Genomic DNA, 13,480 nt, shown 5'->3' on the forward strand with positions numbered 1-13,480 from the left:
TGAGATGGAATATGAAGCTTTTACATCTTCAGCTGCTAGGGTTAATGCTGTGGATGCCATTCTCTGTTTTCATGCAACATTCTGTTCAATAAATACATCCATGAGTGAAGGGTTGTGTTTCCCACCAAGATCTTTCTACTCAGGAGATGGGGAAAAGAGCATATAGCAAATGGGATGCAAAGGGGGCAGATTTGGTGCTCCTTTGTAGCATCCAGGAAAATAAAGATCTTATCTGGCAGCATTTTGCATTGAAGGGAAAAAAGGAAAACAAGGAAAAAGAAAAAAGAACAAAAAACATAGAGAATCTTGTATGTCCAGGAAGGAGTGCCCAGGTTGAGGTAAAGCTTTGCTTTGCCTGATTGATCCCCTGGGGAATTTCAAAGCCAAGTATTCATTGCCCATAGCCATGAATTGGAGGTGCCAGTTTTATTATATTCCTTAATGGGGGGGAATCTGTTCTTCATCTGCAGACTTGTGCAAGGGATTTTTTCCTGGGGCACGTGAGACAGTTCATGTAGGCCAGCTCTGGTGAAATGGGGGCTTGCAGAAAACCTTTCCAGATTTGCTACTTCTCAAAATTTCTTCTCTCTTTTGCTCACAGAAATCCTCATGGATGCCAAAACACCAAGTTGCAGAATCCCAATATTGCATCTGCATCTCTTGGATAGCGGAGAAGCTGAGCTCAGATACAACGTCCTGCCTCATATCTGCAGCATTCTTCACCAAGGGTTTTCCCAGGTGAAAGTGTCTTTTAGATGAGACCCTCATTACCCAGGGAGGGAAAGTGGAAAATTTCAAACATTTAGCAGCTTGTCTCTGCAAGAGGAGGTATTAACAGTGAACGATTGTCCAGTGTCATGAGATCAATGTAAAGATGAGGCATGAAAAGCTTTCCTGCCCATAAGGCTCCTTCTTAAAAACAGACCTTTCTGTTGCGCGTGCGCGTTGGTGCGAGAAGATGCTCCTAAGAAGGTTCTGCAGAGGCTGCCGTGCTGTATGGGACCCTCTTTCAAAAGTATCAGAGTGCTTTACAGACCAGGACAGGACAAGATGAAAAGTGTGTGATTTACTCATAGGAAAGCTTCGCTATGAGTTGTCATCAAAGCTGGACTGACAGTGGGTCAAATGGGGACGCCAAGGCTGGGAGAGGTGTGTAGACCAGTGAGCACTTGGTATTGATGGGGACAAACAAATAACAAATCCAAAAAGGGCAAAAATGCACTCTTTGCCTTTCCCGTGTTATTTTCTGAGGCGATGGCTGTCAATGCGCAAAGGAAAGCGGTGTGCAATTTAAAGCAAAATTTCTCCATGCTGGCCAGCAGCAAGTTAGGGGAAGAGTTTATAATTTAAACAAAAAATATATCTCTTTCTGGGCTGATGACTAATGGACTGCAGGATGTTCTTAACTTGCTAAGAGGAAATACGGTGTCTATTTGCACTACTTACAGCTCTCCACAGACCATTATTGAAACACGCTGGAACCTGTCCTGAAAAGTGCTGTTCTTTGCTTTTTTTTCTACAGTAAAATTTTTTTCAAAACGTTTAGAGGACTTTGCATCTCTGGGACAAGGGAGGCAGCTTACAGAACCCAGCATGAGATGGCGACAAGGTCTTACACCGAAAGGTCATTTACATGGGTGAGTGCCAGGCTGCGTCGTTCTCCTACTCCAGCGATTCCGCTGCACTTCGCTTCATGACATGCTGAGAAGAAGCAGAAAGGCAAAGTTATTTTTAGGAAGCCAATTGTAAACGTGTACTTTGTTCTTCCCCCTAATATCCAAAAATATGAATGTGTAATCCTCCACAGCAGTGCTGCAGGGCCAGAATGGAAAGTCATTCATAGCTGTAATGGGTGTTTATCTTCTCTAAGGACTTCTACTGAGCATGTAGACCATGAAGAAGTTACTGTAGGGCATTCAAAAGTAGCTGTGCAGTAAATTCCGATGTGAAAGGACTGGTGCCTCTTCTGGGCTAGGTGAATGGCACTGGGTTAGGGAGCTCTGGAGTCTAACTCAGTCTTGCCTTTCTGGTTTGTGTTGGGTTGCACATGCAATGAAATCATTACATAGCTGAGGGAGTGCAAATGAAAGAAATGAGGAACGAGTCAAACCTGGTTTCCTGGTCCTCCGCCGCCGGGGGCACAGGCCTGCTTGGGAGAGAACCATTAAAACAGTAAGTGAATCTTCACCACAAACTACTTGTCCTCTCCTGATGTGTTTCTTTGCAACACATCAGATCGCACAAATGGACCCTGACAACTCTGATCAAATTCCTGCTGCTCTGGGAAGAGAATAGCAGCAATAACCACCATTTCCCCTCAGGATCTAGCTGGATAGAATGAAAAAGAGCAGGTCTATCAAGCTATAGAGCCAAATCCAGGCCACATAAATCTGGCATGGGATTTTGACAATGTCTCTCAAACCTTCCTAGAATTTTCTTTCCTGTCTCGGGTTATGGCTATATATCTTGCTGTTACGCACACTCAAGATGTGCCTGACAGCAGTATTTGGCCTTCTGTGTTGCACCGGTGTGCAAGTGCCGCAGCTGAACGTCAGGAGAGCCTTCCCTAGGGGCTGTGGGTTCCTGGCCCTGCTCCATGCACAGGCAGGTTCCCCATCTCCTCCCGTGATGGGGAGCCGTGTCAGCAGTCCCTTCACCTTGCTGAAAATCCATAGCTAAGCTGCAAACCAGAGCACTGGAACAGGCTGCCCGGAGAGGTTGTGGAGTCTCCTTCTCTGGAGATCTTCAAAACCCACTTGGGTGCAGCCCTGTGCCACGTGCTCTAGGTGACCCTGCGTGTGCAGGGGGTTGGACTAGATGACCTTGAGAGGTCCCTGCCAACCTTAAACATTCTGTGATTCTATGAAACCAAAGCTGGGGTCAGCATGATCAGGAAGGTGGTGGTCTTGTGGGTCTAAAGCCCTCCTGAGGGGGAGCCCTCCTTCTGGAGGGATTGTCCTCACCACAAGACAGTGTTCAGAGTGTTCTTGCAGTGAAGAATAAATATCAAAGAATAGCTACCTTTCCTTCTCAGCCATGTCTTGCTTCTCTTCTGCCCTGTAAAAGCAAATGGCATTTGAAATCTGTAGTCTAGGGCTGTGAAGAAGTAGAGTATCTAAGGTAGAGCACCCACCACCCATGGTTTCCCCACTGCCTGGGGTTTTCTGCAAAGACAACCAGACACACAGGTTTGGTGCAGAAATGCCCTGCTAGGTTCTCGTCCACATAATACACAGATAACCGTAATGCTTTCAAGATGCTTCCATTGGCCCTGCAGGAGGGAGCCGATAAATTTTGGTTGGGTGACTCGCTTTTCCCTGGTTAACGCTGGAATGAATTGAGTCCCCACGCAGTGGCCTTTCCCGTTGAGTTCTCCACCATGGGGTGGTGATTTTATAGCACTTACATCGTGCTAACCCAGCTGGAGCTTCCTCTGTCTGCAATTTCAGTGGAGCTGTTATATATCTTTATGGCTAACACCTCTAACCTCAAATCACTGGCTATGGGATGGCTCTACAAAACAGCACAGAGCCAACTGGGACCTAACGGACCTCTCCATCCCACTGCAACAGAACAAAGTGACTTTGAATCTGCACGCTGCCTCTCACTTGAAGGTCGCTTTGCATCATTGCATGAGGGGAAAATGCAGCATCTTCATGAATAGAGAGATTTATTTTTAACTTGGGACTGGGCTGGCCAGGATGCATGCGCTCATGGAGCTAAGAGGAACAGCCTTATGGATAAATAACGTTTTAATCAAGCTTCCTCCCAACACTGGATCATCAGGGAAGTTGTCGCTAGCCAGTGGTAATAAATCCCTAAAAGTGGAGCCCTGGCTGCAGGGAAAAGTCTCTTGCATGCTTAGTTTAGTTTAGTTGGATTTATGAATGTGAAGGGATAAACTAGAGAGGACAAAAGAGTTTTTTGATACTGTCCTCACAACACTGGGCCCAAGTAAAGACTATGAGACTCTAGGAAGCCTGTGGGTGCTCTGCATCTTTTGCCTGTTTTGAGAAAATAGGGAAAAATTAAAAATGGGTTGTGCAGAGTATCAGAACACAAGGACCTGGGAGCTGGGAGTCACTGGTTATAACACTCAACTGTGTGAGCTGGCAGAAGGGCAACAGTATCATGAGAAAATAAACCACCCTCTGTCCCCAGCAGAAGTTAAATTTACCTTTCTTTTCTTGCCTTGATTCTCTCTTCTTCATATCTGCAATGACAGGAAAAATTCTCTAAGTCCTACCAGGAGTCACTGTTCATTTTTAGCAGAGTACAGGGTTTGCTCTGAAGGTGGCCAAGACTGCAAATGAGCCCCGTGCGCAGGCTCCTACCTGTCACAATGTACAGATCAGATGAGGTTTGCCCCAAGCCCTGTGTTTTGGGCACCTGGGTCATCACTCAACACAGTTGTCACTCTCTTGTCCTATAGCATTTTTGCTCCAGCTATCTTGAAACGTATCTATACCCCAGGGTCCCCACAACACTTACTGTAAGACGCAGTCTGGGATCTGCACGTGCTCCATGGGAATGAGTTGCTCCAGTTCCTCCAAGCTGTGGACATACTGGATCTTATTGATAAACTTCACGCTGGTAGAGAAAAAGAAAGAGCAGGTGCTTGAGGGATTATTTTGTTTTCCTCTGCCTAGGAAGGCAGTGAGAATTTCCCCAGTGTGGAAAGGTGAGTCTCACTGGGCTGTGATGCTGCTTTCAGGAGAGGCCAAAGCTGGGAGCAAGGGAATAAGTCTGAACAGAGCTGGCAAAACTACACTTCATTTGATGGACAGTTTTCTGCACCCTTTGCAATCCGTGTGGAGCCATTTCCTCATGGTGCTAATAGTTTGATGACTAAAAAGTGTGGTGGGATGTCACATCGCCTTGCACCACCTTGCTATAGCCCCGCTTTTGACTCTGGGTAGTGGGTCATACTGCAAGGGCTGAGGACCACCCAGAGAAGCTGTTCTCTTGTAGTCCTTAGACTTCACCTGCCGCAATAAAGTTTGATTGGGATACAGATCGGCAAAGTATCTCCTGCTAAAACCATCTCTGGAGCTGGCCTTATCAGGCAGATGTTGGCCAGTCTCACCTTGGCCACTGCAAGTTAAAAGTTAGCTTAAGACCTGGTTCATGAGGTTAAATTTCCATTGCAAAACCCGTCTGAGTTTGGGAGCGTTTCATATTTACCTGATGAAGGGCCTGGATATAGCCAGCACTGTCCGGATGAACCATGACGGATGCACGATTATCAGCGCTTTGAGGTTTTTGCGCAGTCTGTGGAAATGCCATGTGACAGAAAGTCAGACTCAGAGCACCTTCTGCTGAGCTCCCCCGCGCTCTACCAGGGCCCTGAGGGTGTTACCAGGGCCCTGACCAGCCTCATCAGTGGTTTTTGCCCCAAACCTCTGCCCATGGGTCAGGAGCCCCTTTTAAGCTCAGGCCTTGGTCATTGTAGGAATGCTGGTCTCCAGCTTCGTGCATGTATCTGGCATGCTCCTTATTGATATGCCCCTTGACTTGGAACTTGACTTCCCAGTTTGACCTTGGGTGTATCTCACCCCTGTGACTTGCTCTTCAATCCCTGGGCTGTTTTAGAGCCTGATTGCCCTCACTGTGCCTCACCCCGACCTGCAGGTTTGTTTCCTAGCTTGACTTCTGCCCTGCCTCATCAGCACAAGGTTGCCTGATGATCTGGACTCATGGCTGAATTTGGCTACCACCGCCAGGTCTGCCCTGCTTGCCTTGTTTGGGTACTCTATTAGTCTATCCTCTGTGAAGGAACTCATGAGGGAAGGAAGGAGAAGAGAAGGAGAAGCAGGAGGTGGTGATGGTAATGTCAGCCTGAGGCAGAGGAGGTCAGGAAACTGCGACACAGGAAGAAATTACAGAGGACAGGGAGTGAGGAAGGAGAGATTGTGGGGAAAGGCTGTGAAGACACGTCGGAGAAGATGTGAAAAGACAATGGGGAATATGGAGAGGCAACTCTGATAGGATCTAACCTTCTGTCTATCATCTGATAGCATTTCTTCAGCCAGCCAAGGCCTGGCATTCTCCTCCGTGGCGTTGCTCCATTTAGGTACACAATCATGTAGTCCTCAGCCACCAGCAGCTCCAAGCTACTGATCACATATCTGTTGGGTGGTCAGAAGCAACAGTGACATGAAACTCAAGAAAGGTCCCTTGGAGTTTCTCAGGTACTTGTGTGTCATCCCCCCGAACACTCTAGCTCCTTACTTGGTAGATCTTGGATTATGCTTTAGGCTCTCTTGCCATTTCTACAGGATGCCTAGGGGGATTTTTCAGGAGCTGCCCATTTATTAGCACAATGCATGAACATTCATGGACATCCCAGTGTTGTTCTGCCTAGCAATAGTATCTACAAATGACTCTGTATTGTGTGCATATGTTTTAGCCTGGTCATGGGTCCATCGCTGGCATAATTAACACTAAACGTTTAAATGCTTTGACTTACTGGGCTCATGCAAATATTGTGAGTGAATGTTCAGCTAGTGATGTTCTGTCGAGTCTGCAGCTGCGTGCTAGATGCATTTGGCCTAGATTCAACTGCTTTCCAGCTAGGACTGCCTATGCAAAGAAAATATGGAAACTGGTTCCTCAGAGCCTGGGTTTTCTTTCTTGCCCTCCTCTCCTTCATTGGGCTTGATTAGTTACTTACAAGAAGAGATTCTCCATGATGTAGTGGTAATCAGCCAGGTTACTGTCTGGGAGGTAGCAGGCAGCAAAGACAATGATGGCGTTGAGACCTTCTCCATAGTAGCCTAGGAAAGAAAGATATGGACAACACTGATGGCTTTCTGCATGGGGAGATGAGAGTTGCAAGGAGAAATATCAGCAAAGTTGTATTGCCAAATTTGGGCTTTTGCCTCTGTTCCAGCCGTAAGTATTTGTCCCCGTACAGACTTATTTAATGCAGATTTGTGGGAAGATGAAGATGCAGTTGTCATACTCCTGGATGCCTTGTACTTTGTCTCAAACCCACTGGGCTAAGTTCCAGCAAATTGTCATTGGAGCTGGATTCAGGAGACATTGATATTAGCGAGACCGTACCAAGTCATAGTCTGTTCAGAGGGAGACACAAGAACCTTTTGGCTAACTTGCTGCCAAGCTTCATTTTGGTCTAAGATGGCAATGCAGAAAGCTCTGCCCCTGATTCTGGCTTAGGCCACAAATATGGCATTCAGGAAAGGAATAAAATGAATGTCAAAGAGCAAAGCTAAGAGCAGTGCCCTCAGTCACTGACTATGCTCAAATCTCAGAAAGAGCGACTTGCTTTGGGCATGTTGGTCCTTGGATGTCCATCCAGAGTCGGCTGGGCACTGAGCTACCCAGCTTGAGCATGGGCTGTGATTCCTGCACGCGGGGGAGCAGGTCAGAGTGTATTCATACCCAGGGTCACAGCCACTTGTGCTACTGCTTTTATCTATTGAAACATTGCTAGAGTGTCCATTGCTAGAGAGTCTTTTAGGCATAAGCAGGTTGCTTTTGAGATGTCTGCCACTTGGTCTTACAGAAGGAATAGATGTTATCCTCAATCTTTGGGCAAGGATAACCTTATCCTTGGGTTATCCTTAGGGAGAACTGAGGATAACCCAAATAATCAGTCATTGCATCCCATCCAGCTTGCAAAAATATACTGGAGAAACTCTCCACCAGGCCAGGATGTGGCCTCCCTCTCCCTCACCTCCATGCGTCACCACTCTCATGTAAGGTTTAATCATCTGCAGGTCGATGCGGTGTTCTTGCTCTCCAATGATGACTGTTCTCCAGAGCCTCCCATTGGTAGCACTCCCATCTTCTGCTCCGCCGTCCCCAAACAGGTCTGCGCTGTCCCCAGGCATGTTCTTGGCTGTGGCTACGGGAGTGTCATCTGGAGAAGAGAATGAGAAGGTGCTGGTGGGTGACTCTGTGGGACCAGAGAGCTATCTCGTGCTCACACATCCAGCCCTTAATGCAGCATGTCGAGCATGGATCAGCTGGGGGTAAAACACACTGTTATTCATAATGTCAGAAGAGGCTCTTGCAAGAGTCTTTCTGTAAAATAGGAAATGGGAACAACCACAGGCTGTGGTTGAGCTGCATCACCACCAGCTTTGATGTGTGCAAGGCTGTGTTTTTTATCAATTTTTCTTGTGTCAAATTGCAATAGAAATAATGTTTCACATTGCTTGGAACATCTGCAGTCACGAAAGGCTTATCAATATCTTTGCAAACATGTTCACTCACTCCCGCCTGTGGCTTTCACAGCAAGGATACCCAGGAATTGGGGAGGGGGAAAGCATGGACCACACTATGCAATCAAGCTCTGAGCAATGGTCTTTTACCTTCCCATTCCAGTTCATTCCCATTTCCCAGGAATTCCAGGGAATCTGTCTCATCAGGTGTTTCAATATCGTCAACATTAATGTCCAGGTCATCTGGTGTGTCCAAGAAGTCATCAGAGAGAATGGAGCCTTCACTCTGGTCCAGGGAAATGTTGATTTCGGGTGCAACAAGTGTCTTCCGCTTACGGTGTGCCCCGTTAAAGTTCAAAGTATTTGGGGGAGCTGGAGATAAAAAGAAAAGAGCAGATGTGTTGTTTTGGTGCTGTGTCCCTATGCAAGACATAGGCCTTTCATTGAGCGTTATTTCAGGCTTTGGACCTGGAAGCCAAGCCTGGGGCCATAGCTGGGAGGTACTAAATAAGGAGAGGTAGAGCTGGGTAAGAGTGCCCAATGCTCATGAGATACCCATTTCCTCCTGCTGCTTTCTCTGAAAGATTAGTCCATTCAAAGTTGCTGCTGTTTTTCTCTGGGATTTTTGCTGAGACTTGTAGGGACTTGGCTTTCACCCAGCTATACCCTTCCATTCCCTTGGGCTCCTTTTCCTCTGAACTCCCAATAAATCCAGCTGCTACTCACAGGACGTGTTTTCCTCTTCTGTAGGGCTGCCCAATGACTCCATCCCTGTTTCTTCTGGGAGAGGTCTGCACACAAACCAAGATGCAGAAGTGAAAACAGGAGAAATAATACGTGAAACAGGTGAGGCCACTGTTAGTGTTTTCAGCCCAAATCTGGTGAAAGTCTGTGGCAGAGATGTTGGAGAAAACTGGGGATGTTGGATCAGATTTACAACCACTTGTTTGCTCTGCTCTTTTCCTTTTGCCTATGGGCAATGACCTGCCAGAGAACCTCGGGCGATTTGCCTGAGACCAACCAAGCGGCGGTGCTGCCCTACTGGGGCACTTGGCCATCTCAGACAACTTCCCTGTGCATAACCCCTCCAACCCCCTGACAAATCACATCCTGTGCTGCCAAAATTCAGCCGGAGACCCTGGAATAAATATTTGTCCCCAAAAGAGCTTTGTTAAAACCCTGATTCGTTCCACATTATCCCCATTTTGTCTTCATCGGGAGGTTAAAAAGCAGCGCCAAGCCCCTAATCAGTGCTCCAGAGGACACCTGTGACTGATGCGCTGGTGTCTGTGACTGTTCCCCGCACGGTGTAGGCAAAGCAACAGGCTGCTTGGGCTGCTCGTGTTGCCTGTTCCTAGGCACTGCAGAGAGATGCTTTGACTCACAGCAGCAGCTGAGCTGACTGCGAGCAGGTGGGTGGGAAGCGAGCGGGGCCCGGCCTGCGATGCCCTCACACCTTGTGTGGAGAGCACCTATCCCCTTGGATGGGTGTGCGGCAGCGGTGGGGGTTTGCACTACCCACCAGTTCCACCCTTTTTTTAAGTGCATCCTGCCTTCTGTCACAGGCCATGGCTACAGGGAAGCAAATCTTTCAAAGCGTCTTCTACAGCCACCTCTCCTGAGCTAGCTGTCTCCAGGGCCTGTAGGGAATTTGCTGTATATCAGGAAGTGTTGAAAGCAATGTTTGAACCTTAGGTGTGATCCTCAAATTGCCTCTTCAACCTCATCTCGGCTCCCTGCTCGACAGAAGCTGCTGGTGATACCTATGGAGATTTGGAAGGTGGCTCTCTATGAGGTAGGACCCAACCACCACACTTAGACCCACAGCCAGGAACTCCTGGTTGACCTGCTGCTTCCATCCACAACTCCTTCAACTCCCCTTACTCTGAGCTGGGACTTGCACCTGACTCCCGGTATTAGCATGGGGTCCTGCAGTGTGACCAGATCAAGTCCATGATGAGTTTGTGAATGAACGCCTGCTCCTCCAAGCCTTCCAAGCCATTTCTTTTCAACAGCCCCTTTCGGTAGGAGTTTGGCCTTGCTCTCATCTCTCCAGGGGAAGAGACCAGGCCTCCAGATATTAAAGAAAATGGTGCTGGGACAGCCCTGGCGTGAAACACAGATGGAAAAAAAACACCCCCTTTTAAAGTGGATGCTCTGAACATTGAGCTGGGCCTGTGCCAGGGGCTGGTTTGCAGCAGCCTGGAGCCGCACACAGGTGGACACACCGAGGATGCCTGGAAGGGCATTAGTTGGCACGGGCACCTCCACGTGGGCAGGAGGCTGCAGCCTGTGTCTGCCCTGGCTCCCCTTGGTGCTGCTGTGACACCAGAGCCACCAGCCCAATTAAACTGCAGAAATACCGAGATGAAGGGATAATCCTCGCTGAGCTGCCTCTTGTATATTTATGAGAGACCAGATCAAAGGCGCCCAGTCCTTTCTTGCTTGCGCGGCCACCAGGAAGAGGAAGCGACGCTATTCCCAGGCAGAAGTCAAACCTTCTGCTCCCCCTCCAGCTTTCCCTCCTCCTTCTTCCTTTCTTCTCCAATGGGGCCTGGCAGTCTGTCCCACCAGGAACAGGTCATAAGAGCATCCGAGTGGGAGAAAAGGTCTGAGACACCCAAATCCGGGCCGGGTGCTGGAGAGAACGCGCTCGGCAGCACCGTGACGGCATCACTGCAGGATGCGGCTGGCACGGAGAGCCGGGCTGGTGGCAGCTGGCAGGGCAACCCTTTCCTCTCCGCATCCCTCTGCATCCCCCCTCGCTGGGCACACGTCAGTGTGCAGTCCTCAGCAGCCTGCAAACCTTGAGCCTGCTCTGCCCGTCGGCTCCACAGGGAGGTTTAGGGCAGGCAATTCGTGAAAATTGTTTCTGAGGTGCCAGCTGAGCGTCCCTGGCCTCGTGGGGCTGCCCGGGGACTGCTTGGGCTCTGTTTCTGTTGCATCACTGCTGCTCTAATCCCTCTGCAGCGGAGGGGAGGGTGGCCCTGCCACGGCTTCCCAAACTGATGCCCAAAGCTCTACCCTTTTCCCTGCTTCCTTGAGGCTCTGCCCTTCTCGCTGCCTTGCTGTGGTCCCAGCACCTCGCCTGTCCCCAGGCCTCCTCTCCCAGGCTTGGTTGGAAGCCACGATGCCACCACGGTGCCGTGGGCTCTGTGGAGGGGAAATGCCCCTCCAGCTGTGCCAGCTCCAGATGGAGCCTGGTGCCACTCAGACCTGAGCGTGGCCTTGCGCCTGGATGGCTGGGCCACGACTCCAGTGCTAGATCTGCTTTAGCTCCAGATCTTCCCAGTGGCCTCAGGCACATGGTTTCTCTCCATACCTTGCTTTGCCCTCTGCTTGCCAGCATGGGGCTCTGGGGGCACCTTTGGGTGACCGAGGTCCCACAGTCCTGCCGCAGAGCCAAGCAAAGACCCCCCTGGGGCACCCAAGGGCTTGGTGGAGCCAGAGCGAGGAGGGCAGCACGGCGGGACGAGGCGGGTGCCAGGACGGCGCACAGAGGCGCTCAGATCTGCGCCGCAGCTGGGCCCGGGCGAGCGCAGCTGAGCTCCCGTGCCCACAGGAGCCCCTTTCGGCAGCGCCGGCCCGGCCGCACACTGAGCTACTGTGCTGCCAACACAGGCTCCCTGTGCGCCGCAGGGGGGGACCCGCTGCAGCTGCCCTGGCCATGGGGAAGCCCCCCCTCATGCCAGGGTTGGCCGTGCCAGCTGCGGGGGCCAGCAGGGCTAGTGCTGGGCATGGGGGGCAGGTGTGGGGCTGTCCCTTGCGTGGCCGCAGGGAGCTCAGTGCATGCAAAGCTTTGAGTTTGCGGGGGTTTCGTCTGTCTTAGTGCTCGTAGATTGCCTGAGGAGGCTAAAGCCACCCCCTTGTCACCTGCTCCCACTCATGTGTTCCTCAAAGGTTGCAAGTGTTGCTTTGAAGGAAGGAGAGGAGGAGCAGCAGGGTCACCCACATGGGTAGAGGAGCTTGTGTCCACCCTGTCCTGGAAAAGGTGAGTGTCTCTGGGGCCAAGAAGCTGTAAGGTGAAGAGCAGTGCTTTGCTCATTCATTCATCCAAGCAAGTGGTCATCACGTCCTGGGGACTTTTCTTCCCAGCCGTGCAGCATTGCTTTGTCAGGGGAAACCCATCCAGGAGTCCCTCCATCCCCGTTCTTGGTCCCTTGATCCTGATCTGTCTCCACTGCCATGGGGACAGTTTATGCACAGCTACCAGGAGCCACCTAACACCTCCAAGCCTGCCGAGCTGCGCTACAAAAGCCCTGGCCATGGCTGCCCTGTGGGTTGCAGCTCTGATGGAGCCAAGACTCCTGCTGCCTTTGGGCTGCCAGGAGGGGATGGCACGACCTGCACCCTGCTGGTTTCCTATGTGGTGGGGGCCACAGAACAAACCTGGGGAAGTCCTCGTCCTGCCACTCCTCCTTCACGTCCACGTTCTCCATGCGCAGCGTGGCCTCGGTGGTTCCCATCGCGCTTGGAGGGGGATACCGCGTTCCACAAGGAGGGACTCGGGCTGCAAAGTGGTGCAAAGCGGTGAGCAGGTTGGTGGCTGTGAAGGAGCCCTGACCCAAACCGTTCGGGGCAGCTGTGCCCACACCGTACGCTGCAAGGTGGTCCCTTGCCTTGCAAAGGAGCAAAGCCATGAGGTTTGGGGGCTCCTGATGCCAATCGGAGCCGAGCAGATGGGTCAGCTGGGGAGCAAGGCAGCGGTGGTGGCCTCAGTGCTACCCCAAGCCCCGAAGATAAACCCCCTCTGGGCTGCTGCTGCCTGTTGCCACTTCTCCTCCCTGCTCTTGCTGATCCTGGCGCTCACAAGAGCCTCTGCCGAAGGAGCCGGCATGCGGATCGGGGGGAGAGCTCCCCCGAGGCCGCTCTCAGGTTGGTCGGCAGCAGCACCCGGTTTCGTTTGCAGGGCTGCGCAGGAGTGAGTGGCTCTGGTTGTACCAAGAAATTCCTGACCGCTGCTCCCTGCCCCATCCCTGGGCTCGTCCTATACCCAGAGAAGGAGCCTCAGCCCAGAAATTGGACATCTCTCACTGTCACCCTGGAAGACTTTGCATCCCTGCCTTGCTCCCAGGGTGGGGAATCGAAGCCGAAGGCCTGGAGCAACCTGGAGGGTGGCAGGACAGGTGCTGTGAACAGGAGAAACCCAGACACCGTGGGCCTTGCTCCTAGGAACACCCACCAGCACCAGTACCTACAGCTCCACATCAGCACTTGCCTTCACCAGGACGGTTCTGCATCTTCTAGCCAGCAAAACGCCACGTCTGGGCATCCCCATTCCGGGCTGTGTC

At 51.0% G+C, this 13,480-nt stretch overlaps 1 protein-coding gene across 2 annotated transcripts; it reads right to left on the reverse strand.

The window, feature by feature from the left end:
• Positions 1-1,970: 1,970 nt before the first annotated feature.
• Positions 1,971-12,668, reverse strand: ATCAY (ATCAY kinesin light chain interacting caytaxin). 2 transcript variants are annotated; one of them, XM_088526794.1, is made up of 11 exons: positions 12,579-12,668; positions 8,916-8,980; positions 8,340-8,561; positions 7,700-7,885; positions 6,674-6,776; positions 5,997-6,128; positions 5,185-5,271; positions 4,492-4,590; positions 4,178-4,213; positions 3,022-3,057; positions 1,971-2,146 (listed from the first exon to the last, which is right to left on the reverse strand). In XM_088526794.1, exons 1-11 carry the CDS (start codon positions 12,653-12,655, stop codon positions 2,062-2,064), a joined length of 1,128 nt encoding a protein of 375 aa, XP_088382920.1. In that variant the 5' UTR covers positions 12,656-12,668; the 3' UTR covers positions 1,971-2,061. The 2 variants fall into 2 exon arrangements, with proteins under 2 accessions (XP_088382920.1, XP_088382919.1); XM_088526793.1 differs by having other exon boundaries at positions 1,971-2,149.
• Positions 12,669-13,480: the final 812 nt, after the last annotated feature.

The sequence above is a fragment of the Tinamus guttatus genome, unplaced genomic scaffold (genome assembly GCF_059628265.1).
Source record: "Tinamus guttatus ecotype Peru unplaced genomic scaffold, ASM5962826v1 Tinamus_guttatus_pri_ptg000254l, whole genome shotgun sequence".
NCBI classification, from domain to species: domain Eukaryota; kingdom Metazoa; phylum Chordata; class Aves; order Tinamiformes; family Tinamidae; genus Tinamus; species Tinamus guttatus.